The 27,605-nt window shown below is 36.1% G+C and overlaps 1 protein-coding gene and 1 pseudogene across 19 annotated transcripts in view; both read left to right on the plus strand.

Moving 5' to 3' along the window:
* The window catches only part of RIMS2 (regulating synaptic membrane exocytosis 2), a 792,768-nt gene that overhangs the window by 263,476 nt on the left and 501,687 nt on the right, over positions 1-27,605 (plus strand). For all 19 annotated transcript variants that reach the window (XM_030937587.1, XM_030937589.1, XM_030937577.1 and 16 more), the window contains one exon: positions 17,228-17,538. In XM_030937587.1, coding sequence (XP_030793447.1) covers positions 17,228-17,538 — 311 coding nt within the window. The remainder of the gene's footprint in view (positions 1-17,227; positions 17,539-27,605) is intronic.
* Positions 19,254-19,995, plus strand: LOC104655125 (annotated as a pseudogene).

Raw genomic sequence — 27,605 nt, forward strand, 5'->3', positions numbered from 1 at the left:
CCATCCATGTTTTTATTTGTATACTTTATGCTTATAGACTGGTAAACCATATATATTACTATTTTACAAGGTTTTTAGTTTTATGTTATCATACTGTATATGTTTTTCTGAAACTTGCTTTCTTTATCTCTATATTTTGAGAGTTGTCTCAAAATTTAGATTTGTCTGAATCCAATTCCTTCTGAATGTTGAATATAATTCTGTTGCATGAATATGCTACAGTTTATGCATTGTCATGCTGATGTAGGTTATCTAATTTTTTTTTTGTAAAATTGACAGTGCTCAATGAACGTCTCTGTTAATGGCTTCTTGTGGTTGCTTGAGAATTTCTCTAGGGTAGAAGTTAAGATTTCTAGGTCATAAAGTATAGATATCTGTTTTCAGTTTCACTAGATACTGCAGAATGGCTCTCTAAACTGGTAGAAATAATTTACATTCTTGAGGGGAACGTTTGCATTGGTTGCTTTACTTCTCCAGTTTTTGATGTCAGAATTATGAATATTGCCAAACTGATGAGTGTGAAATGTTAACTAATTGATTTAATTTTGCATTTTCTGACTGATGATATTAAGCACCTATTTATTAATCACCTGTATATAGTCCAGTTGGGCTTCTCTCTGGAATTACATACTCATTCCTTGACCTAGTCTTTTTCTTATTAAACTGTGGGAATTCTTCAGATATTCAAAATGAATATCCTTTGTTAACTCTATATTGCAATAAAACTCCTCCCAGATTGCGAGAGAAGGTTTTTACTCTTTTTACTTTTTCATATTGTTTTACTATTCAAAAGTGTTAAAAAACCTTAATGTAATCAAAAATTTCAGTTTATTATAGTTTGTGCTTTTTGTATCTGGGTCAAGAAATCTTCTGTTTTCATTATTTCATAACGATTTTCTGGATTTTTTTTCTAAAAGCTTTGAAGTTTTGCCTTTCATGTTTCAGTGTTTAATCCATTTGAAATCGATTTTTTGTATATGGTGTGAGGTCAGAATCTCTTTTTTTTCCTAAAATGAGACAACCAGTTGTCCCAGCCATATGAATTTGATAGTGCATTGTTTCTCCACTGATTTGTAAAGTCAACACTGAAGTATATGAGAGTCTGTTTCTGGAGCTTTTATTATGTTGCATGTTCTAGTTAGCATCTGTCAACTAATCCCACACCACCTTAATTTTTGTCACTTTACAATAAGAAGAGCAAGTCCACCTTAAACTGCTATTTCTCTTGAGAACTATCATGATTCTTCTTATCTTTGGTTCTTTCATGTTTATTTTATAATCAGCATGATAAAATCTGTGGAAAACAAGATAGGAGTTTTGATTAAAATTGCATTGAATTTTATAGATTTAATTTGGGCAGACTGACATCCTTTTAGTATTTGTTCTAGTCATGCCAAAATAGTAAATCCCTCCACTTACGTAAGTTCTCTTTTAGGGCTTTCAATGAAGTTTTTTAGTTTTTATTATTATTCTTCTTCTTCTTCTTATTATTATTATACTTTAAGTTCTAGGGTACGTGTGCATAACATGCAGGTTTGTTACATAGGTATACATGTGCCATGTTGGTTTGCTGCACCCATTAACTCACGATTTACATTAAGTGTTTCTCCTAATGTTATCCCTCCCCCTGTGCCCCACCCCCGACAGGCCCTGGGGTGTAATGTTCCCGGCCCTGTGTCCAAGTGTTCTCATTGTTCAATTCCCAGCTATGAGTGAGAACATGTGGTGTTTGATTTTCTGCCCTTGGTATAGTTTGCTCAGAATGATGGTTTCCAGCTGCATTCATGTCCCTGCAAAGGACAGGTACTCATCCTTTTTTATGGCTGCATACTACTCCATAGTATATATGTGCTACATTTTCTTAATCCAGTCTATCATTGATGGACATTTGGGTTGGTTCCAGGTCTTTGCTATCGTGAATAGTGCTGCAATAAACATAAGTGTGCACGTGTCTTTATAGTAGCATGATTTATGATCCTTTGGGTATATACCCAGTAATGACATCACCGGGTGAAATGGTATTTCTAGTTCTAGATCCTTGAGGAATTGCCACACTGTCTTCCACAATGCTTGAACTAATTTACACTCCCACCAACGTGTAAAAGTGTTCCTATTTCTCCATATCCTCTCCAGCATCTGTTGTTTCCTGACTTTTTAATGATTGCCATTCTAACTGGCATGAGATGGTATCTCATTGTGGTTTTGATTGGCATTTCTCTAATGACCAGTGATTATGAGCATTTTTTCATGTGTCTGTTGGCTGCATAAATGTCTTCTTTTGAGAAGTGTCTGTTCATATCTTTTGCCCACTTTTTGATAGGTTTGTTTGTTTTTTTTCTTGTAAATTTGTTTACGTTCTTTGTAGATTCTGGATATTAGCATTTTGTCAGATGGGTAGGTTGCAAAAAGTTTCTCCCATCCTGTAGGTTGCCTCTTTACCCTGATGGTGGTGTCTTTGCTGTGCAGGAACTCTTTAGTTTACTTAGATCCCATTTGTCTGTTTTGCCTTGTTACCATTGCTTTTGATGTTTTAGTCATGAACTCCTTGCCCATGCCTATGTACTGAATGGTATTGCCTAGGTTTTCTTCCAGGGTTTTTATGGTTTTAGGTCTAACATTGAAGTCTTTAATCCATCTTGAGTTAGTTTCTGTATAAGGTGTAAGGAAGGGGTCCAGTTTCAGCTTTCTACATATGGCTAGCCAGTTTTCCCAGCACCATTTATTAAATAGGGAATCCTTTCCCCATTTCCTGTTTTTGTTTGGTTTGTCAAAGATCAGATGGTTGTAGATGTGTGGTGTTATTTCTGAGGCCTCTGTTCTGTTCCATTGGTCTGTATCTCTGTTTTGGTACCAGTACCATGCTGTTTTGGTTACTGTAGCCTTGTAGTATAGTTTGAAGTCAGGTAGCAGGATGCCTCCAGCTTGGTTCTTTTGGCTTAGTATTGTCTTGGCTGTGCAAGCTGTTTTTGGATTCCGCATGAAATTTAAAGTAGTTTTTTCCAATTCTGTGAAGAAAGTCATTGGTAGCTTGAAGGGGATGGCATTGAATCTATAAATTACCTTGGGCAGTACGGCCATTTTCATGATATTGATTCTTCCTGTCCATGAGCATGGAATGTTCTTCCATTTGTTAGTGTCCTCTTTTATTTCGTTGAGCAGTGGTTTGTAGTTCTCCTTGAAGAGGTCCTTCACATCCCTTGTAAGTTGGATTCCTAGGTATTTTATTATCCTTGTAGCAATTGTGAATTGAAGTTTGCTTTGTGTATGCTTACTTGTGTATGCTTCACAAAGTTCTCTTGATGATTTTTTCAGCTCCATCAGTTCATTTATATTCTTCTCTAAACTGGTTATTCTATTTAGCAAGTCATCTAACTTTTTTCAAGGTTCTTAGCTTCCTTGCATTGGGTTAGGACATGTTCCTTTAGCCTGGATTAGTTTATTATTACCGACCTTCTGAAGCCTACCTCTGTCAACTCATCAGTGATTTGGCTCTCTGTTTGTCTGTTATTGGTGTATAGGAATGCTTGTGATTTTTGCACATTGATACTGTATCCTGAGACTTTGTTGAAGTTGCTTATCAGCTTAAGGAGATTTGGAGTGACACGATGGGGTTTTCTAAATATGCAATCATGTCATCTCCAAACAGGGACAATTTGACTTCCTTTTTTCCTAATTGAATACCCTTTATTTCTTTCTCCTGCCTGATTGTCCTGGCCAGAACTTCCAACACTATATTGAATAGGAGTGGTAAGAAGGCATCCCTGTCTTGTGCCAGTTTTCAAAGGGAATGCTTCCAGTTTTTGCCCATTCAGTATGATATTGGCTGTGGGTTTGTCATAAATAACTCTTATTATTTTGAGATACATTCCATCAATACCTAGTTTATTGAGAGTTTTTAGCATGAAGCGCTGTTGAATTTTGTCAACAGCCTTTTCTGCATCTATTGGGAAAATCATGTGGTTTTTGTCATTGCTTGTTTATGTGATGGATTATGTTTACTGATTTGCGTATGTTAAACCAGCCTTACATCCCAGGGATGAAGCCGACTTGATCATGGTGGATACGCTTTTTGTGATGTGCTGCTGGATTCGGTTTGCCAGTATTTTATTGAGGATTTTTGCGTTGATGTTCATCAGGGATATTGGTCTGAATTTCTCTTTTTTTTGTTGTGTCTCTGCCAGGCTTTCATATCAGGATGATGCTGTCCTCATAAAATGAGTTAGGGAGGATTCTGTCTTTTTCTATTGATTGGAATCGTTTCAGAAGGAATGGTACCAGCTCCTCTTTGTACCTCTGGTAGAATTTGGCTGTGAATCCATCTGGTCCTGGCCTTTTTTTTCGTTGGTAGTCTATTAATTATTGCCTGAGTTTCAGAGCCTGTTATTGGTGTATTCAGAGATTCACCTTCTTCCTGGTTTAGTCTTTGGAGGGTGTATGTGCCAGAAATTTATCCATTTCTTGTAGATTTTCTAGTTTATTTGCACAGAGGTGTTTATAGTATTCTCTGATGGTAGTTTGTATTTCTGTGGGATCAGTAGTGATATCCCCTGTATCATGTTTTATTGCATCTATTTGATTCTTCTCTCTTTTCTTCTTTATTAGTCTTGCTAGCAGTCTATCGATTTTGTTAATCTTTTAAAAAAACGAGCTCCTGGATTCATTTTGAAGGGTGTTTTATGTTTCTATCTCCTTCAGTTCTGCTCTTATCTTAGTTATTTCTTGCTTTCTGCTGACTTTTGAATGTGTTTGCTCTTGTTTCTCTAGTTCTTTTATTTTTATTTTATTTGTTTATTTATTTTAAAACTTGTGAATGATTTATTTATTTATTTATTTTTTATTATACTTTTAAGTTCTAGGGTACATGTGCACAACGTGCAGGTTTGTTACATATGTATACATGTGCCATGTTGGTGTGCTGCACCCATCAACTCGTCAGCACCCATCAACTCGTCATTTACATCAGTTATAACTCCCAATGCCATCCCTCCCTGCTCCCCCCTCCCCTAATAGCCCCAGTGTATGATATTCCCCTTCCTATGTCTAAGTGATCTCATTGTTCAATTCCCACCTGTGAGTGAGAACATGTGGTGTTTGGTTTTCTGTTCTTGTGATAATTTGCTGAGAATGATGGTTTCCAGCTGCATCCATGTCCCTACAAAGGACACGAACTCATCCTTTTTTATGGCTGCATAGTATTCCATGGTGTATATGTGCCACATTTTCTTAATCCAGTCTGTCACTGATGGAAATTTGGGTTGATTCCAAGTCTTTGCTATTGTGAATGGTGCCGCAAATAAACATACGTGTGCATGTGTCTTTATAGCAGCATGATTTATAATCCTTTGGGTATATACCCCGTAATGCGATGGCTGGGTCATATGGCATTTCTAGTTCTAGATCCTTCAGGAATCACCATAGTGTTTTCCACAATGGTTGAACTAGTTTACAATCCCACCACCAGTGTAAAAGTGTTCCTATTTCTCCACATCCTCTCCAACACCTGTTGTTTCCTGACTTTTTAATGATTGCCATTCTAACGGGTGTGAGATGGCATCCCATTGTGGTTTTGATTTGCATTTCTCTGATGGCCAGTGATGATGAGCATTTTTTCATGTGTCTGTTGGCTGCATGAATGTCTTCTTTTGAGAAATGTCTGTTCATGTCCTTTGCCCACTTTTTGATGGGGTTGTTTGTTTTTTTCTTGCAAATTTGTTTGAGTTCTTTCTAGCTTTTGTATATTAGCCTTTGTCAGCTGAATAGATTGCAAAAATTTTCCCCATTTTGTAGGTTGCCTGTTCACTCTGATGGTAGTTTCTTTTGCTGTGCAGAAGCTCTTTAGTTTAATTAGATCCCATTTGTCAATTTTGGTTTTTGTTGCCGTTGCTTTTGGTGTTTTAGACATGAAGTCCTTACCCATGCCTATGTCCTGAATGTTGTTACCTAGGTTTTCTTCTAGGGTTTTTATGGTATTAGGTCTAACATTTAAGTCTCTAATCCATCTTGAGTTAATTTTCGTATAAGGAGTAAGGAAAGGATCCAGTTTCAGCTTTCTACTTATGGCTAGCCAATTTTCCCAGCACCATTTATTAAATAGGGAATCCTTTCCCCATTTCTTGTTTTTCTCAGGTTTGTCAAATATCAGATGGCTGTAGATGTGTGGTATTATTTCTGAGGGCTCTGTTCTGTTCCATTGGTCTATATCTCTGTTTTGGTACCAGTACCATGCTGTTTTGGTTACTGTAGCCTTGTAGTGTAGTTTGAAGTCAGGTAGCATGATGCCTCCAGCTTTGTTCTTTTGACTTAGGATTGTCTTGGCAATGTGGGGTCTTTTTTGGTTCCATATGAACTTTAAAGCAGTTTTTTTCCAATTCTGTGAAGAAAGTCATTGGTAGCTGGATGGGGATGGCATTGAATCTATAAATAACCTTGGGCAGTATGGCCATTTTCACGATATTGATTCTTCCTGTGCATGAGCATGGTATGTTCTTCCATTTGTTTGTGTCCTCTTTGATTTCACTGAGCAGTGGTTTGTAGTTCTCCTTGAAGAGGTCCTTGACATCCCTTGTAAGTTGGATTCCTAGGTATTTTATTCTCTTTGAAGCAATTGTGAATGGAAGTTCATTCATGATTTGGCTCTCTGTTTGTCTGTTACTGGTGTATTAGAATGCTTGTGATTTTTGCACATTAATTTTGTATCCTGAGACTTTGCTGAAGTTGCTTATCAGCTTAAGGAGATTTTGGGCTGAGATGATGGGGTTTTCTAAATAGACAGTCATGTCATCTGCAAATAGGGACAATTTGACTTTTTCTTTTCCTAACTGAATACCTTTTTTTTCTTTCTCTTGCCTGATTGCCCTAGCCAGAACTTCCACCACTATGTTGAATAGGAGTAGTGAGAGAGGACATCCCTGTCTTGTGCCAGTTTTCAAAGGGAATGCTTCCAGTTTTTGCCCATTCATTATGATATTGGCTGTGAGTTTGTCATAAATAGCTCTTATTATTTTGAGGTACGTTCCATCAATACCGAATTCATTGGGAGTTTTTAGCATGAAGCGCTGTTGAATTTTGTCAAAGGCCTTTTCTGCATCTGTTGAGATAATCTTGTGGTTTTTGTCTTTGGTTCTGTTTATATGCTGGATTACATTTATTGATTTGTGTATGTTGAACCAGCCTTGCATCCCAGGATGAAGCCCATTTGATCATGGTGGATAAGCTTTTTGATGTGCTGCTGGATTCGGTTTGCCAGTATTTTATTGAGGATTTTTGCATTGATGTTCATCAGGGATATTGGTCTAAAATTCTCTTTTTTTGTTGTGTCTCTGCCAGGCTTTGGTATCAGGATGATGTTGGCCTCATAAAATGAGTTAGGGAGGATTCCTTCTTTTTCTATTGATTGGAATAGTTTAGGAAGGAATGGTACCAGCTCCTCCTTGTACCTCTGGTAGAATTCGGCTGTGAATCTTTCTGGTCCTGGACTTTTTTTGGTTGGTAGGCTATTAATTATTGCCTCAATTTCAGAGCCTGCTATTGGTCTATTCAGGGATTCAACTTCTTCCTGGTTTAGTCTTGGAAGAGTGTAAGTGTCCAGGAAATTATCCATTTCTTCTAGGTTTTCTAGTTTATTTGCGTTGAGGTGTTTATAGTATTCTCTGATGGTAGTTTGTATTTCTGTGGGGTCGGTGGTGATATCCCCTTTATCATTTTTTGTTGCACCTATTTGATTCTTCTCTCTTTTCTTCTTTATTAGTCTTCCTAGCGGTCTATCAAATTTGTTGATCTTGTCAAAAAACCAGCTCCTGGATTCATTGATTTTTTTGGAGGGTTTTTTGTGTCTCTATCTCCTCCAGTTCTGCTCTGATCTTAGTTATTTCTTGCCTTCTGCTAGCTTTTGAATGTGTTTGCTCTTGCTTCTCCAGTTCTTTTAATTGTGATGTTAGGGTGTCAATTTTAGATCTTTCCAGCTTTCTCTTGTGGGCATTTAGTGCTATAAATTTCCCTCTACACATTACTTTAAATGTGTCCCAGAGATTCTGGTATGTTGTATCTTTGTTCTCATTGGTTTCAAAGAACATCTTTATTTCTGCCTTCATTTCGTTATGTACCCAGTAGTCATTCAGGAGCAGGTTGTTCAGTTTCCATGTAGTTGAGCAGTTTTGATTGAGTTTCTTAGTCCTGAGTTCTAGTTTGATTGCACTGTGGTCTGAGAGACAGTTTGTTATAATTTCTGTTCTTTTACATTTGCTGAGGAGTGCTTTACTTCCAACTATGTGGTCAATTTTGGAATAAGTGTGATGTGGTGCTCAGAGGAATGTATATTCTGTTGATTTGGGGTGGAGAGTTCTGTAGATATCTATTAGGTCCGCTTGGTGCAAAGTTGAGTTCAATTCCTGGATATCCTTGTTAACTTTCTGTCTTGTTGATCTGTCTAATGTTGACAGTGGGGTGTTGAAGTCTCCCATTATTATTGTATGGGAGTGTAAGTTTCTTTGTAAGTCTCTAAGGAACTTACAGCTTTATTAATCTGTGTGCTCCTGTATTGGGTGCATATATATTTAGGATAGTTAACTCTTCCTGATGAATTGATCTCTTTACCATTATGTAATGGCCTTCTTTGTCTCTTTTGATCTTTGATGGTTTAAAGTCTGTTTTATCAGAGACTAGGATTGTAACCCCTGCTTTTTTTTGTTCTTCATTTGCTTAGTAGATCTTCCTCCATCCCTTTATTTTGAGACTATGTATGTCTCTGCATGTGAGATGGGTCTCCTAAACAAAGCAAACTGATGGGTCTTGGCTCTTTTTCCAATTTGCCAGTCTGTGTCTTTTAGTTGGACCATTTAGTCTATTTACATTTAAGGTTAATATTGTTATGTGTGAACTTGATCCTGTCATTGTGATATTAGCTGGTTTTTGCTCGTTAGTTGATGCAGTTTTTTCCTAGCATCGATGGCCTTTACATTTTGGCATGTTTTTGCAATGGCTGGTACCTGTTGTTCCTTTCCATGTTTAGTGCTTCCTTCAGGGTCTCTTGTAGGGCAGGCCTAGTGGTGACAAAATCTCTAAGCGTTTGCTTGTCTGTAAAGGATTTTATTTCTCCTTCACGTATGAAACTTAGTTTGGCTTGATATGAAATTCTGGGTTGAAAATTCTTTTCTTTAAGAATGTTGAATATTGGCCCCCACTCTCTTCAGGCTTGTAGAGTTTCTGCCGAGAGATCTGCTGTTAGTCTGATGGATTTCCTTTGTGGATAACCCGACCTTTCTCTCTGGCTGCCCTTAACATTTTTTCCTTCATTTCAACCTTGGTGAGTCTGACAATTATGTGTCTTGGAGTTGCTCTTCTCGAGGAGTATCTTTGTGGTGTTCTCTGTATTTCCTGAATTTGAATGTTGGCCTGCCTTGCTAGGCTGAGTAAGTTCTCCTTGATAATATACTGAAGAATGTTTTCCAACTTGGTTCTGTTCACCCCATCACTTTCAGGTACACCAATCAAATATAGATTTGGTCTTTTCACATTGTCCCATACTTATTGGAGGCTTTGTTCATTTTTACTCTTTTTTTCTCTAATCTTGTTTTCTTGTTTTATCTCATTGAGTTGATTTTCAATCTCTGATATCCTTTCTTCCACTTGATCAATTCAGCTAATGATACTTGTGTATGCTTCACAATGTTCTCGTGATGTGTTTTTCAGCTCCATCAGTTCGTTTATGTTCTTCTCTAAACTCGTTATTCTATTTAGCAATTCATCTAATTTTTTTCAAGGTTCTTAGCTTCCTTGCATTGGGTTAGGACATGTTCCTTTAGCTTGGAGGAGTTTGTTATTACCGACCTTCTGAAGCGTACTTCTGTCAACTCATCAACGTCATGCTCCGTCCAGCTTTGTTCCGTTACTGGCGAGGGGCTGTAATTCTTTGGAGTCAAAGACTTGCTCTGGTTTTTAGAATTTTCAGCCTTTCTGCTCTGGTTTCTCCCTATCTTTGTGGTTTTATCTACCTTTGATCTTTGATGTTGGTGTCCTACAGATGGGGTTTTGGTGTGAATGTCCTTTTTGTTGATGTTGATGCTATTCCTTTCTGTTTGTTAGTTTTTCTTCTAACAGTCAGATGCCTCAGCTGCAGGTTTGTTGGAGTTTGCTTGAGGCCCACTCCAGACCCTGTTTGCCTGAGTATCACCAGCAGAGACTCAGTTGGAAACGTAGAAATCACCCGTCTCCTGCCTTGATCCTGCTGGGAGCTGCACACCGGAGCTGTTCCTATTCGGCCATGTTGGAATGGATCCTCAGGAGGGTTTTTTTTTGTTTGGAGGACTCTTGTATGTTATTTTCTTTTCTTTCTTTCTTTTTTTTTTTCTTAAGACAGGTCTCACTTTGTCACCCAGGCTGGAGTGCAGGGACACATCTTGGTTCACTGGAGCCTCGACCTGCTGGGCTCAAGTGCTCCTCCTGTCTCAGCCCCCCCCCAAGTAGCTTGGGTGGGCCATGTCACTGTGCCCAGCTAATTTTTTAATTTTTTGTAGAGGCCAGGTTTTGCCATGTTGCCCAGGCTGGTCTTGAACTCCTGAGCGCAAGCAATCTGCCCACCTCAGCCTTCCAAAGTGCTAGGAGTATAGGCATAGCCACCGTGCCCAGCCTATTATTATTCTTTATAACAGACGTCTTTAAAAATTTTATTTAATGTTTTGTCATTGGTTATAGGTGGTGTATAGAAATCCTGTTTATTTTTCTTAATCATGATTTGATCGAGGAAACTTACTGAGCTCCCTTACTACTCAATATTTTGGCTGTAGATTTTTGCATTTTGTATCATAATCAAATGACGTTCTTAATCAAATAGTGTTCAAATAAGGACAGTTTTATTTCATCCTTTCTCGTGTGTGTATGTGTGTGTGTCTATGTGTGTCTGTGTGTGTGAGAGAGAGACAGAGAGAGAGAGATTGAGGAGAGATTTACTTGGCTAGCATCTCCAATACAGTGTTGAACAGAGGTGGTGATACTGGGAATCCTTTGCTCATTTCTTACTTTAAAAGGAATGCTGTTACCTTTAATTCTTAAATATAAAATGGGATATAGAGTTTTTGTAGATATCCTTTCCTAGGTCAAATCATTGCTAATTTCCATAATATTTAGTTGCTAGATTTTATATTGTTTTCACACAAATGAATCTTGCATTTTATGAATGCTGAATGGTTTTTCTATGTGTATTGATAACGTCATTTTATTTCTATTTTAATTAAATAATCTGATGAATTTCATTAATATGTTTTTTGAAATTAAACTATTCTTGCATCTTTGGTGTAATCTCCCCTTTGTCATGGTAGGTTCGTCTTTGTTCATTTCTTTCTCATATATATTTGCTATATAAAATTAAGGATTTGGTTCAAGATTTTAAGACGTATGCATTCACTTCCACTTGTACTATTGGGCTATTCACTTTAATTTTGTCTGTGGTAGGCAGAAAAATGGCCCCTCTAAAGATAACCATGTCTTAATTCCTGAAACCTATGAATGTTATCTTACATGGCCCCCAACTCTTCCCTTTCCTCAAAAAAGATGCAGATGTGATACAGTAAAGATCTTGAGATAGGGAGATTATGCAGGTCAGCCCTAAATGCAGTCCCTTGTATCATCAGTGCATATGTATCTGTGCACAAACACAGAGGAGAAGACAATGTGAAGATTTAACAGAGAGTTCAAAGATGCTGTTCTTGAATATTGGATTGATGTGGCCACAAGCCAAGGAATGATGATACTCACCAGAAGCTGATTGCCAGAGGAGACAAGGAACTGGTTTTCCCTAGAGCCTTCTGAAGGAGCGTGGCCTTGTTGATATCTTGATTTTGGTCAGGTGATACTGAAATTGGACTTCTGGTCCCAGAGCTGTGAGGGAATACATTTCTTGTTGTTTTACGCCACCAGTTTGGGGTAATTTGTAACAGCCAATTCAGGAAATGGATCCACTGCTATTTTCTGATATTGCCATTAAAAATTTCTCATAAATTGAATCATGGAAGTTTCCATTTTTCCCCCTTCTATAATATTTTGTATAAGTTTTAGATAGCTATTTCTTCAGTGATTGGGAGAAGTCAACTGTGAAACCATCTAGGACCTCCTGTCTTTCTCTCTCTTCTTCTCTTTCTTCCTTCCTCTTTCCTCTGAACTTACTTCTTCCATATTAATAATTTCGTGGTTGCCTTCATGCAGTCTCTGGGATCTCCAATTCAGAACCAGATATTCATTAATGAGCTGGGGTCTTGCCTTAATCATGGTATTGTGTGATATTGCAAATTAATATATTAGTGATATTTTACATTAGTGATCTTATAAATTCATATACATAAACCAAGTCTGTGGAGGCTTTGTTCAGTGTCAGAGTTACAAGTGTGTCCCACTTGCCTAAGCCTAAAGCTTCTAGGAAGGTGTAGGTTGAGATTTCCACAGCATTTTTTTCAGCTTTTTTTTATTAATGAAGAAGGCACCAGGCATCCAGAAGTGAACATGAATTTCAGTTTCTCATTTCACATGGAGCACTTCTAGTTCTGCTAAACCATAAGACCTGTGCTCTTATTCACTGATACCTGCTTTTTGGCTGGGGACATAGTAGGCCTGAGGCTTTAGCTCTGCTCGTTTCCTTTCATTTGTTTTTTATTTTTATTTATTCGTTTATAAGTTAAAATTCTGGGTGTAGAAACAACAGTCTTTCTTTTGAAAGACATGTCTGCTTTCAGCAAAAAAAGGTTAAAAGTTTAGATTTATATCATGGCATACAACAAATTACTTACATAGGTAGAGGTAAAAATAGAGTTTGGGGAAAGTAATAGAGAAGGTTAAAAGTTTAAATTTAGGCAAAGTGGTAAATCTCAGTATAATTTTAATTATAATGTATCTGAGGCTTTAAGTGCAAGTTACATTGCATTTCTTTGCAATTTTGTATTTTGTTTTGATAAATAATAATGTAGATATCTAAAATTTTTAGTAATACAAACTTAATGGCATAATGTATGATTGTATTTTCAGCTTAATTGTCTTGTTTTTATTATCATTTCCTGTCTTTTAATTAATATTTGGCATTTACAGTTGTCAAAACTTGGAAGATGTATTCATCATATTAATTATGAAGCTGTTAAAATTTCTACTTAATTATCTGATTGTTTCAGTTTTCTTATTTAACCAGTTATTTATTGTAAGTTTACAGAACTTAATACTTAGTAATTTTATCCATCCCAGTTCTCTAATTTAATTGGTTGAGTTTCATTTGCTATTTCTTTGGAGCATACCCACATACTGAATGAATACCTCAATAATTCTGATAATGCCATCTGTTTCTTTTCAAAGGAAATAGCTTAATATTAACATGCTTTAAATAGTGTGTTAAAGTTCAACCTTAGTAGCAGTTTCATGTTTTCAGCAATCCCATGCTTTGTTCCCTGTGACTTGCTAAACCATCTGTTTTCTAGTTTCTGATATTTACTCCAAGCCCTTCTACCTTTGATCTGTTGTGCTGTTTCTTTTGAGAGCTATTATTGGTTGATTTTGCTATATTCAAAACTTGCACTTTTAACTTTTTTGTTTTTTGAGACAGAGTCTCACTCTGTTGCCAGGCTGGAGTACAATGGCAAGATCTCGGCTCACTGCAACCTCTCCCTCCCAGGTTCAAGAGATTCTCCTGCCTCAGCCTCCTGAATAGCTGGGACTACAGGCACGTGCCACCACGCCCAGTTAATTTTTGTAATTTTAGTAGAGACGGGTTTTCACCATGTTGGCCAGGATGGTCTCAAATCTCTTGACCTCATGATCCTCCCGCCTTGGCCTCCCAAAGTGCTGGAATTACAGGCATGAACCACCACGCTTGGCCACTTTTACATTCTTTAAGTATCAGCCCAGGCTTCCTTTTCTATCTTCTTCAGCCTTCCTCCTTCCACCCCACAACTCCTGCCTAAAGCTGGGAAATCAGCCATTTTATCAGAAACCAGAAGCTACCAGGACTTCTCTTTCTCGAGGTGTATCTGGTCCGTACTTTGTACTTGGGCAAATATTAATCTCTGAACATAGCCGACAATGTTCAAAACACGTGTAATGCATATATTATATTATAATTGCCTTCCTATTTAGATTCTTTTATCAGTTAGCTGGCGTCTTTTTTCTCCTTTGCCATTAAGGCAATGGATGGCTTAAGGGATGAAATCGATGAAATGGGAAGATTGAAGCTCATTACTTCAAGCCTGAGGGTATTTGAGGAAAGTATTAGGTATACAGAAAAGAAAAGTCAAGGAAAAGCTTGCTTCTTCTATTCTTCTATATTGTAGGGGAAGAGAAAGAAGACAGGTGAGGCCAGTAGATGATTAGAGGTATGTTCCAGTCTCTTCTTTCCAGGCTTTGACCCAGGATGAGGATGCATTTTGGTTAAATTGAAGGACACCTTTACTCTTATTATTATTTGAGATCCATGGAAGGGAATCACCCTTTGGGATGCCCTAGCATCCTTCAGGGGCATAAGTACTTCAGAATGAACTTGGCAGTGCATCATGATTCAGAAAGGCCAAGAAAAGGCCAGACTTGACTTCCAGAACTATCCTTTGTTGTAGTGTGGCATGAGCATAACTACATGTCCCAGACATGACACCCATCTATAGTGAGGGATGAGATAACTTTGCAGAAGAAGCTGCAGAGTAGACAGCTTGTGCCATAGAGAAATAGAGGATCATTCAGGGACTAAGAGAAGTTGGCAGTGCTGTGGGAACTGAAGTGAGATTAAGTTTTTTGAGAAGTACAAGTCTGTCTAAGTTGAGAAGAATCAGACTATGGATTTGATGAGCTGCAGGTTGTGTAGCAGCATAAGCCTTGCAGAACACCTGAATACTTTCTTGGAGAACAGCCAAAAAAGGAGCAGAAATATAAGAAATAGAGAATTTGTCCAAAGGAGCTATTATTTATCAGCCTACAATTTACTGAGTGGCTTTAAAGAAGAATCTGGCAGAATTACCTGGAGGATTTGGGGAAAAATATTACTGGGCACTGCCCCAGAGTTTCCTATTCAGTAAGTCTGGGGTGGGACCTGGGAATTTGCACTTCTGGTGATACTGATGCTATTCTCCCTGGGATATTCTTTGAGAAGCTCTGCTCTAAAATACATTAAGTAACCTGCTTACCTTGTGAAAAATTTTATTTTTCAACTGCTACAAAGCAGCAAAATGCTGTTTCTGCAGATGATAGTGATTGGATAATTGTCTGTCTCACAAGCTCTCATTTCTGTTTCATTGTTGATTACCAGGCACGAAAGGATGCTCTTCTTCAGTACTCTGAGTGTGACCTAATTCAGATAAATTTATATCTTAAAATAATCTAAAATATATTATCACTGAAGCATAAATAACAACTTGTTTAAAATAGAAAAGTTGAAATTCAAACTTCATTTATTTTTGCATTATTTTGTGGTTCTGTTTTGAGTGACTTTTTAAAAGAGATCTGCAGTACTTGCGTTTGTCACAAGATGGCATCAAAAGACTGAGATGCTGACTCAGATTTGATTTTTGAGACTGTTGATGGGTTAGGTATATTTCATGTCTATTCAAATCAATTATAGCAAAATAAATTTGAACAATGAGGCATATTCTTTTTAATTTCAGTGAAATAATGGTGTTTTCACATCAAAATACTTATAAAAATAAAATACATACATATGTTGATATTATTTATGACTAATTCTTTAGGAAATTAAAGAACATACATCTTGGCCTAATAATATCAAATATATTATTACCATATTTCCCCCAGTAGAATTTTAAACAACTTAAACTTAGCAAACATTTATATCTTACCATTCTATAATTTATAAGGTTTTATTATGTTAGTAGAAGATGTAGTTCCTGCCTTCAATAAGCTTCAGATTTAATTGGGGAGAAAAGAAATGTATATACAATTCAATGAAAGAAAAAAATAATAAAAATGAGCAAGTACAATGTTGTGTGATAAGATCTGTACAAACTATGAACTGGAATAATGGACAATAAGATAAAAAATCTACGTGGTATTTTACAGAAACATTTTTGTGTCAGTTGAAAACACCATGTTGAACCTTTTACTGTGATTATCTATACTGTTGTAATTTATTTTATGTGAGAAAATGTTTAGCAACCTGGAGAGCTGTGTAAGAGTAAGTATTTGACATAAACAAAACATTTAGCACTCACACACTTGAATTATGAATGCTTATTTTATGATAATATGACTTTTTAAATGATTAATTGAAAAGGATTTTTCGGAAAAGGGTGAAGGGTTTTCTGGCCACAGAGATATTAATTACAATATGTTTAGATTTCTGGAATCTGAAAAATATATCTGTTGAAAAATTGAGTATAGAATAGTTGTGCTGGGATTTGGGGAGAGGAAAAGGGCTCTTGCTGTTTAATGGGGTGTAAAGTTTCAGTTTTGCAAGAAGAGTTTTGAAGATCTGTTTCACAATGTGAATATACTTACTGCTACTGAGGTATACAATTAAAATGGTTAAAATGGCGAATTTTATTTTGTGTCTTTTGTCACAATAAAAACATCAAGTGCATTACTATAAATTATTAGCAATTAATAGGTTTTTTTATAGAGGATCAACAAGGCTTGTAGCTTTATTTTAGCCATTAAGTGCTACTTGAAAAAAATAAAAGCCCCCTTAAGAATAATATAATTGCTGATAGAATGTTAACCTAATATTAACAGCTAATTTTCTTTATAACAAGTAATATTCTAGATATTTTAAATAAATTATTTCTAATATTCAACCTCAAAATACAGGGAAATTATCATCTTTATTTCCCTATTTTATCATTAAGGAAACTAAGTTTTATAGATATGAAGGTTCAGTTCCTTGTTGAAAGTTGCAAAGTTTCTAATTTTGGAGTTGGTATTTAAACCCAACTGTCTAGCTTCAAAATCTATTTTCTGTGTGTTACACAATGCCTCTAATTTAAATAAAACTAATTAAATAGTACAAACGAACAATCAGCAATTTGGGACTCTAGTTTGCTATCTCTGTGGTCAATAAATGTTGTCTATTTCATTAGAATTATTCAGAAAAATTAAAAAAGTATGTATTATTTAATTTACAGTAGCAGTTAATTAGGATTATGTTTTAACTTCAGAAGGATAACCATACAATTTTTTGTTTGCTTGAATTTTTGTCTCTTTTTGTTTGTTTTTAACTTTTGGGAACACTAATTTTTTCCCCCTATGTCTTCATGTGCAGGTTATGTGGGTATGTAATTTGTGCCGAAAACAGCAAGAAATCCTCACTAAATCAGGAGCATGGTTTTATAATAGTGGAACTAATACACCACAGCAACCTGATCAAAAGGTTCTTCGAGGGCTAAGAAATGAGGAGGCACCTCAGGAGAAGAAACCAAAACTACATGAGCAGACCCAGTTCCAAGGACCCTCAGGTGACTTATCTGTACCTGCAGTGGAGAAAAGTCGATCTCATGGGCTCACAAGACAGGATTCTATTAAAAATGGGTCAGGCGTGAAGCATCACATTGCCAGTGACATAGCTTCAGACAGGTAAACATTTTGTTTAATCTTTAGGCAAATGTTTTACTTTTAGTCTTCATTCCAAACAGAGATAACAATACATGAAATGTTTAGGGAACGGTGAGTTGTCTAAGTAATGTAAACATTCGTATGTTTTACATAAATACTGTATGTGATGTTCAGGACTTGACCTATCATAGGTTTGAACTGTCTTAGATGGGATGTGGGAGTGTTAGGTTATCAGATAGATTTCCCAGAATAAAGAAGTGAAATAAAACAGGGAACTTAGAAGTTTTTGTCATAGGAAAGACAGACTGGCATTGGACTAATGGGAATGAAGAAGAGATGGCTATAAGACACTTTATAGAGGTTGGATTGATGGGACTAGTTGGAAGTGGGAGTTAAGATAATGGGGAAGGTTAACAATATCTCCAAAGGCTGTATCCTGGGCTGAAGGATGATGTGGTTTTTCAAGCAAGTATATGCAGACCCAACATATACTTGGGTCTAACTCTGTTGTAACTATTTTGGCTCAGTTCTATGGGCTTCTCTGTGTTCAAAGTGTGATACTTAAAATAGTAAATAGGGCTCTTATATTTCCTACCTTTGGAAGGAGAATAAAGGATTTTGATGGGAAGATTCTTTTTCTTCCTTATTTATTTATTTATTTTCTTGAAACGGAGTCTTACGCTGTTGTCAGGCTGGAGTGCAGTGGCACGATCTTGGCTCACTGCAATCTCTGCCTCCTAGGTTCAAGTGATTCCCCTGCCTCAGCCTCCCAAGTAGCTGGGACTACAGGTGTGCACCACCATGCTTGGCTAATTGTTTGTACTTTATAGAGGCAGGGTTTCACCATGTTGGCCAGGATGGCCTCAATCTCATGACCTCGTGATCTGCCCACCTCAGCGTCCCAAAGACCTGGGATTACAGGTGTGAGCCACCGTGCTCGGCCTATTTTTCTATACCTTATTTTTCTGTTTGAATAAAGATAAATTTAAATTTGGTTTATACTATTTCTGTTGCCCAGAAGTAGCAGGTACATTTATTTCTGTGGTGAATAAGTACAAAGTCATGCATTTCTGCAGAAACTAATTGTATATATAGTATGGTGGGTTCTCAGGTATCAGTTCTAACAAGTAAGACCACTGGGAGTCATTTTAGATGGTGCCTAAAGTCACCACTCCAATACGTTGCTGGATCTTAAGAGAAAAAGAAAACAATGACTGCACCAGTTCTTTTACAAAGTGGTAAAAGGGAACAGTATATGTAATCCTATCTCTGGGGAAAGCAGTCATCTTAATCTTGTGGAGACTTCTTCTGGGAGACTGGGTAGAAAGACCTCAGAGTTATCCTATATAGAGGACAAGAAAGTTGGAGTATTTATTTATCAACTCTCCTTTGTTGTTGGTCCAGGGCTGATCCTGGGAATTGTTAACTCTCTGAAACTCACTGGCTAGAGAAAGCGCTCAGGGAGAGTGTAACAGACACTTATAGTAAGCCGATATTACTATGTAGGGAATGGTGAATTATGAGGCAATATGGTTGGGTTGCTGGTAGTATCCGCTACACAATGACTTCAGAGATCAAGAAAGTTCCCCAAATGGCAGTTATAATGGTCAAGGTATATGAAAAAAATAGATAACCAATGGAGATAGGATTTTTTAAAAATGAGTGAATGAATGACTAAATAAAATGGATAATGAGCTCTTTTTCATGGCACCTCGGAGGCATTCACCTGCTTCAAGATGAAACTGGACATCTTCCCAGCCACTGGCTGCCAGAAACTCATTGAAGTGGACAATAAATGCAAACTGCTCTTTTTATGAGAAGCATATGGCCACAGAAGTTGCTGCTGATGCTCTGGTTGAAGAATGGAAGGGTTATGTGGTCCTAATCAGTGGTGGTAACGACAAACAATGATTCCCCATGAAGCGGGGTATCTTGATTCATGGCTGTGTCCACCTGCTAATGAGTAAGGGGCATTCCTGTTACAGACCAAGAAGAACTGGAGAAAGAAAGAGAAAATCAGTTTGTGGTTGCATTGTGGATGCCAATTGGAGCGTTCTAACTTGGTTATTGTTAAAAAAGGAGAAAAGTATATTCCTGGATTGACTGATACTACGGTGCCTTGTTGCCTGGGGCCCAAAAGAGCTAGCAGAATCCTCAAACTTTTCAATCTCTCTAAAGAAGATGATGTCCGCCAGTATGTTTTAAGACAGCCTTTAAACAAAGAAGGTAAGAAACCTAGGACCAAAGCACCCAAGATTCAGCGTCTTGTTACTCCATGTGTCCTGCAGCACAAATGGCGGCATATTGCCTGAGAAGCAACATACTAAGAAAAATTAGGAAGATGCTGCAGAATATGCTTAACTTTCGGCCAAGAGAATGAAGGAGGCTAAACAGAAGTGCCAGGAACAAATTGCCAAGAAATTCAGACTTTCCTCTCTGCGAGCTTCTACTTCTAAATCTGAATCCAGTCAGAAATAAGATTTTTTGAGTAACACATTGATAAGATCAGACTCAAAAAAAAAAAAAAAAAAAGGAAAATAGGAATATAGACTCCATTTGTTTAAAAATTAACCACATGAGATAGCTTTTTGTGGAGCTTAGAGAGGCAGGTTTAGGAACAATACAACGAAATACTAAAACACTAGGTCACATAATAGAATATTAAGTTTTGGAATGCATTTCATCAGGAAGTTACGCATGTTAAAAATAAATTCAATAAATTTATGAGTAATTAATTCATCATTATAGACAAGGGAAAGCCTATCTGTAATCTTTGTGTTTTTTGTTTTGTTTTGTTTTGTTTTGAGACAGAAGTCTCTTTGTTGCTCAGGCTGGAGTGCAGTGGCATGATCTCAGCTCACTGCAACCTCCGCCTCCTGGGTTCAAGCGATTCTCCTGCCTCAACCTCCCAAGTAGCTGGGATTACAGGCACTCGCCACCATGCCTGGCTAATTTTTTTGTGTTTTTAGTAGAGACAGGGTTTCACCATGTTGGCCAGGCTAGTCTCATACTCCTGACCTCAGATGATCCACCCACCGCGGCCTCCCAAAGTGTTGGGATTGCAGGCATGAGCCACTGCGCCTGGTTGCCTATCTGTAATCTTAGAAGAAGGTGGTAATGAGAACAAATAAAAATTTTATATTCCCTATTGCCTCTTTCACTCACAAGTACTGGCCTGAATAAACAATTGAAATTGATTTATTGTGGGGAGCCGACAGGTTGTAGTTCCTTTTAGTCTTTTCTCTTTTGCCTGGTGCTTTGGCTGCTATTACTAATAAATTCATGCTAAATGACTCAAAGCATACTGTATATCTTCTTTCCAAATCTTATAAATGCCCAACCAATAGCTCCTTTTGTTCACAAAAATTACTTTTAGTCAGGAAAGAAGTTAGAGTTTAATATCAGATTTGGTAGTTATGCCTAGAAAATGGAACTCATTATAATTTACATAAACGTTTATTTGGGAAACACTTTAAAGAGTATTTCTTTTATTTTGAAATGCAGATTATACAGTAGTTAATTAGACATTTATCTGTAGCCAGTATTGAGTCCTTTGAATTTTTTCCCCTACAGCAAGGGGTCAGCAAACTATGAACCTGGGCCAAATTTGACTTGCCATTTGGTTTTTGTAAACAAAGTTCTTTTGGAACACAGCCACTGCTGTTCATTTACTTATTGTCTACGGCTGCTCTCAGCTACAGTTTCATAGTTGAGTTGTTGTGGAAGACGATATGGGCCTCAAAACTGCAAATATAGGACGGGTGCAGTGGCTCATGCCTGTAATCCCAGCACTTTGGGAGGCCGAGAAGGGTGGATCACCTGAAGTCAGGGGTTTGAGACCAGCCTGGCCAACATCTTGAAACCCCATGTTTACTAAAAATACAAAAATTAGCTGGATGTGGTGGTGTATGCCTATAATCGCAGCTACTTAGGAGGCTGAGGTGGCAGAATCGCTTGAACCTGGAAGCTGGAGGTTGCAGTGAGCCAAGATCGTGCCATTGCACTCCAGTCCAGGCAACAAGCATGAAACTCTGTCTCCAAAAAAAAAAAAAAAAAAAAAAACTGCAAATATTTGCTCTCTGATCTTTTACAGAAAAAGTGTGCCAGTCCCTGCCCTAGAGAGCAGTTCTCTTAGTGTTGTAGAAATTTCTCCCTTTGCCCATTTTCTTTTGTCACCATTTAAATTTTTTCAATTAAACCTATTTTTTTTTGTTCCTTTATCTCCCACCCTGCCTCCCAGCTTCTATCCTTCTCTCTCTGTCTCTCTTTCTTCTTTCTTATCAGAATGGGTTTTCTTGCAGTATTTGAATTGGACAGGGAAGTGGAGGTAATGCTAGGAATATGATTTCAGTTTAAAGCATTAGTAATTTGTTTTTTCAATACCATTCAGAAACCAGTGGCTTCAGAAAGGGAAACTTCAGTTCAACTTAATTTAGATCTCTATGGACTTGTAACTATATTTGAGACAGAAAAGTATGTTATTCTTTTAAGGAGCTTTGATCTGTAACGTGATGCAGTAGTTTTGACCTTTTTAAATGACTTGTTATTTCTCTCACAGGTTTTGGTACAGTGTTTTACAGATAGGCCATTAGTATTTATTGAATGAATGAATATCAAGTTGGCCCTAGACCTTAGCGTTGAGTAGGCAAATACTTACTTAACATATACTCATAAAATTGCAATTCTTTATCAACTTAGATGCAAAATATTTTTGAGTTTCAAGTATGTTTTTATTTCAAAATAACTTGTGAAATACATTTTAAAACTGGATTTTTTTCTGGTTAGGAAAATAAAAACAGTGAAAACTAAAGTAAAACTGTTTAAAAACATTTAGCTGATATTTCTTACATTTGAAATTATTTAATAGTTGGATGCTTCATAATTTTCGTAGTTGAAAATAAGTGAAATGTAGGAAAGTTTTTTTATTTGCAAAATTTTACTATTTATTTAATATGTAGCAGTTTCTACAACATTTAGAGAAGTTAAAAAGTAAGAAATATGGATAGTTTGTTTGGTAGATGAGAAAGAACTAGAAGTCAGAAAACCTAGGCCCATAGTGTCATCATTTCTAGATGTTTATTTTTTTCTCTGTGTCTCCGTTTTCTCATCTCTGGAATGGGAAAAGACAGTCTAAATCCTGAGAAGACTTCCAGTTCTAAAATTCTTTATTGTGTTGTATTTTAAGCTCCTCTGCCATGAGATAAACTTGAAGGCATTCTCTTTCGCTATTTTTTCTCCTATAACTGGTTGTTGTATGACAAATTAATGCAGGATTGTCTTCGTTCATATTATAATTCATTGTTATAATTCATTCATTCAACAGATATTTATTGAATTTCAGTATAGTATTTGTTTCTACATTTTACTGCTTACATGATGACTCTTAATGAAAATACCAAGGGTAATAAAAATATAAAACAATTATCTTGGATCTAAACTGTAAAGTTTTAAGGTAGGTTCAGCATGATGAATATTTAGCAGTTTGGTAATCACCATTTCCTTGTTATCTAATACTTATGACTTTCCAAATATCTCTGTGACATTGATTATTTAAAAATAAAAATAATATTCAAAATATGTACTTAACACTTCTGCTTCCAGTACAGATGGAATAATAGTGCCTGGATTTACTCTTATACAATAGGCATAATAAAATAAAATAAAAGGCATCTAGATTGAAAAGAAAGAACTAACACTTTATTCACAGAGAACATGAATATTTGTAGAGAACATTAAAGGGATCTATAAAATTGTTACTAGAACTGGTGAGTTTAGTAAGGCTGTAGAATATAGTCAATATCTGATAACCATTTATATTTCTAAATAGTAGCAAGGAAACACTTATAAATAGAAATTTAAAAAAATTTTAAGACCATTAAAAATACAAAATAAATTTATACTAGCACCAAAAAATGAAGTACTTAGATATGAATCTAACAAAATATGCACAAGGTTTGTGTGTTGAAAACACTGAAACACTGATGAAAGAAATAAAAGAAAGTCCGCATAAATGGAAAGATAAACTGTGTTCACGGATCATACAACTCAGTATTGTTAAGATGTCATTTCTCCCTAATTTGATCTATATATACAGATAGATTCTAAAATTAAAATAGAAATGTTTGAAATAACCAAAACAGCTTTTACGAAGAACAAAGTTAGAGGCCTAACACTACCTGATTTGAATACATTTTAAGTCTACAGTAATCAAAACATTGTGGCATTGGCATAAAGACAAATGGATCAGTGAAACAGAATGGAGAGTCTTTATATAAAGCCATTCATGTATAGACAAGTAATTTTTGACAGAGAGGCAAAGGCAATTCAGTAGAGAAGGGATAGTGTTTTCAACAAATGATGCTGGAATAACTGAATATCCATATGCAAAAAAGTTTGAAGCCTAGTTCTTCTTATTGTATAAAATTAACTGAAAGTGGATCATAGAGATACATGTAAAACCTAAAAGTATAAAACTTCTGGAAGAAAATATTGGATAATATTATTTGATCTTGGTTTTGGCTAAAACTGTAAAGCTTGTAGGAGGAATTAGAGGAGAACTTCTTCCAGATTTTAGAGTAGTCAATAATTTCTTAGACAAGACGCAGAAAGCACTAATTCTATAAAATGAAAAAAAAAAAAATCCGCAACAAATTAGACTTCATCAAAATAAAACTTTTATTCACTGAGACACTATTAAGAAACTATATAACCACATTGTATTTCAAGAAATTTCAAGAGAAAATATTTGCTTATTGCTTAAAATGCATATTGCTTAAAAAGGTATATAAAGCACTCTTAAAATTCATTAACTTAAAATAACTGTAAAGTATAAGAAATTGGAATAGGCTGTTTATAAAAAAATATAAATTGCTAGTAAGTACAAGAAGTGTCCTATGTGTTTAGTTATTTGAGAAATACAAATCAAGACTATAAAGTGCCAGGAGCGGTGGCTCACGCCTGTAATCCCAGCACTTTGGAAGGCAGAGGCGGGTGGATCATCTGAGGTTGGGAGTTCAAGACCAGCCTGACCAACATGGAGAAACCCCATCTCTACTAAAAATACAAAGTTAGTCGGGTGTGGTAGTGTATACCTGTAATCCCAGCTATACTCAGGAAGGCTGAGGCAGGAGAATCACTTGAATCCGGGAGGTGGTGGTTGCCGTGAGCCAAGATGGCGCCATTGCACTCCAGCCTGGGTGACAAGAGCGAAACTACATCTAAAAAAAAAGACAACCCCCCCCCCAAAAAAAAACTATAAGGAGATATTTTGATATATCCACTAGGAATGCTATGATTTAAAACAACAAAAATTCTGACAACACTTACCTTTTGTGAGAATTAAGAGGAATTTGACTGCTAACATCTTGCTAATGAAAGTATAAAACAATTAAAATGGTATAAACATGGGAGGCTGAGGCAGGCAGATCATTTGAGGTGAAGAATTTGAGACCAGCTTGGCCAATATGGTGAAACCCTGTCTCTACTACAAATACAAAAATTAGCTGGGCGCGGTGGCACATGCCTGTAATCCCAGCTACTCAGGAGGTTGAGGCACGAGAATTGCTTGAACCCGGGAGGCAGAGGTTGCAGTGAGCTGAGATTGCACCACTGCACTCCAGCCTGGGTGACTGAGTGAGATGCTGTCTCAATAAATAAATAAATAAATAAATAAATAAATAATAAATAAAGTGGTCTAAACATTAGAAAAGTATTTGACAGTTTCTTATAAAATTAAATATACACTTTTCCAATGACCCAGCAGTTCTGCTCCTAGGTATTTAATTAAGAGAGATGAAGTAATATATCTACAAAATACTTGTATGATAATGTTTATAGCAGTCTCATTCATAGAATTTCCAAAGTGGAAACTTCCCATATGTCCATCAACAGGAGAATGAATAAACAAACTGTGGTATATTCAAGTATATTCAAATAAGTGTATTATTTATCAATGAAGTGAGGGAACTATTTACATGCACAGAAACATGGATAAATCTCAAAGTCATTGTGATGAATGGAAGAAGCTAGACACAAAAGAGTACATATGATATGATTCCATTTATATGAAGGTCAAGAAGAGATAAAACAAATCTATAGAAAAGAAATCATAACGATGTTTTCCTTGAGGGAACTTTCTGGGGTGATGGAAACCTTCTGTATCTTCCATAGGGATATGGATTACTGGGTGATGTATTTGTCAATGGCTATTACAGTAGTAACATTTAAGATCTGTGTACTTTTAATTGCATGTAAATTATATTTAGTAAAAAATTAAAGGAGAATTATGTGCATAATTGCTACATTTTAAAATCACTGGTTTCATTGAAATTTTATTAGTAGTAAATGTTTAAGACTTATTGTGAAATCGAGTCTAAATTAATGAAATTTTCTTTATAATCAGTGTTTCAATAATGGATCTTTTCAGTAGATTCAGATGCTTATATTTATAGAATACTGATAGTGTACCCAAAACCAATCAATTGTATTTAGAATTTACTAAGTGTGCATTACATATGGTTTAAGGACTATCTGGGTAGTCTGCTTTCATGAAATCATGATCATGATTGTCATGACTCTTTTTCGAAGTGGTCATCTGTGCTATGTGGTAAGAAAAAATAGCATAACCATGAGAGAAATAAGATAAAATGTTGTAAAGGGAAATAATTTGTAAAAGGAAAAAAAGTATGGTTAAGAAAAAGGTTAAACTGTAGAGCTAAGGAACTAGAAAAAATAAATCACCAATGTTTTTCTTAGGTGAAAAAAGATCTAGTAACCTGGAAGCAAATGATCTCATAACCTTTATTCCTAGATATTTCTTCTTATGCTTTTTGGAATACAGGTAAAACAAAAAGGCAACAAAAATGGCTATGTCTTTCGTGCCACTTTCTATGAATTTATGCACATTCAATAAATGCTTGGTGCATATGATGAATGAGAGAAGACTATAATAATTAACAAATGTCTTTAACATGACTGATGTCTTTTCTGTAGCATTTTTATCTTTTATTGAAAGGATGATTAATAGACTTGAAGACAAATAATGATCTGTTCTTATATGGCCAATGCTTAATAGACTTTTTTATTTTCAAGAATATGATATGAGCTCTGAAAGACAAAATATCTCCCTTAAAAAGGATGTTTAACGTAGTATAATAATTGGTTTTACTGCATAGAAGTCAGTTTGTTCTCTTGGAATACATAACTTAAATATTTCAATTTTTAGGTGAAAAAAAGAATCTCTATTTCTATTTTGAACTGAATTAAACTTGAACCATTGTCAACTTTCCTTCATTTAAGTGACCTATAAATAGAGTTGCAACATGTGCCAGCTTGCCTAGGACAGTCCCAGTTTACACATGCTGTCCCGGCATTCTGCGTAGATTGACATTTGTTCTGGATTTTATATGAAGTATTTTATTAAGAGTTGCATTAAAATAAGCTGGGGTGAGTTTGGAAGGTCCCCATTTTGTACTTACATACTGCTTCTGCCATGATTTCATACTGTGTGGGATGCATGTGTGGTGAAGAGTTCTCAACTGAAATATCAGCAATAATCCATCTTTTTCCTAACTTTTCAGATACAAGACAGCTAACATTTCTTTTTAAAGGACAGGATGCAAGGTGCCACTACTAAAACGAAGTGTGATAGAAAGATCTTTGGTGGTGATGGTAGAAGTATTTGACATTGCTGTGCCATTTGCCTTTTGATGTATTGGTCAGTTTTGTCATGATCCATTTTTTGGCCTTTGAGAGGGGAGACTATAAGGTTGTTGGAGATTATAAATTAGGGTAGGAAATAGAGGCTGAACAGTCCTGTCATAGAATTTACAGAAGGTAGTCTGGATTTTTTTTCTGCAGTGGTTTGTCATTTATTGTATAGTGTAAATTTATAAATATTTGTGTATTTTATTATTTGGTAATTTTAAAAATTTGCAATAAATATTTCAGCAGCAAGATGCTAAAAATGAAAATGCGTTTTTACTGATGAATGTGGAACTTGTGCAAATTTTTTGTTGACATTTGCTATCCACTAGGGGGCTAGTAGTCACAGAATACATCCTTGCAAAAAGAAAAATATAAACCTGTTG

The sequence above is a fragment of the Rhinopithecus roxellana genome, chromosome 9 (assembly GCF_007565055.1).
Source record: "Rhinopithecus roxellana isolate Shanxi Qingling chromosome 9, ASM756505v1, whole genome shotgun sequence".
Classification (NCBI taxonomy): domain Eukaryota; kingdom Metazoa; phylum Chordata; class Mammalia; order Primates; family Cercopithecidae; genus Rhinopithecus; species Rhinopithecus roxellana.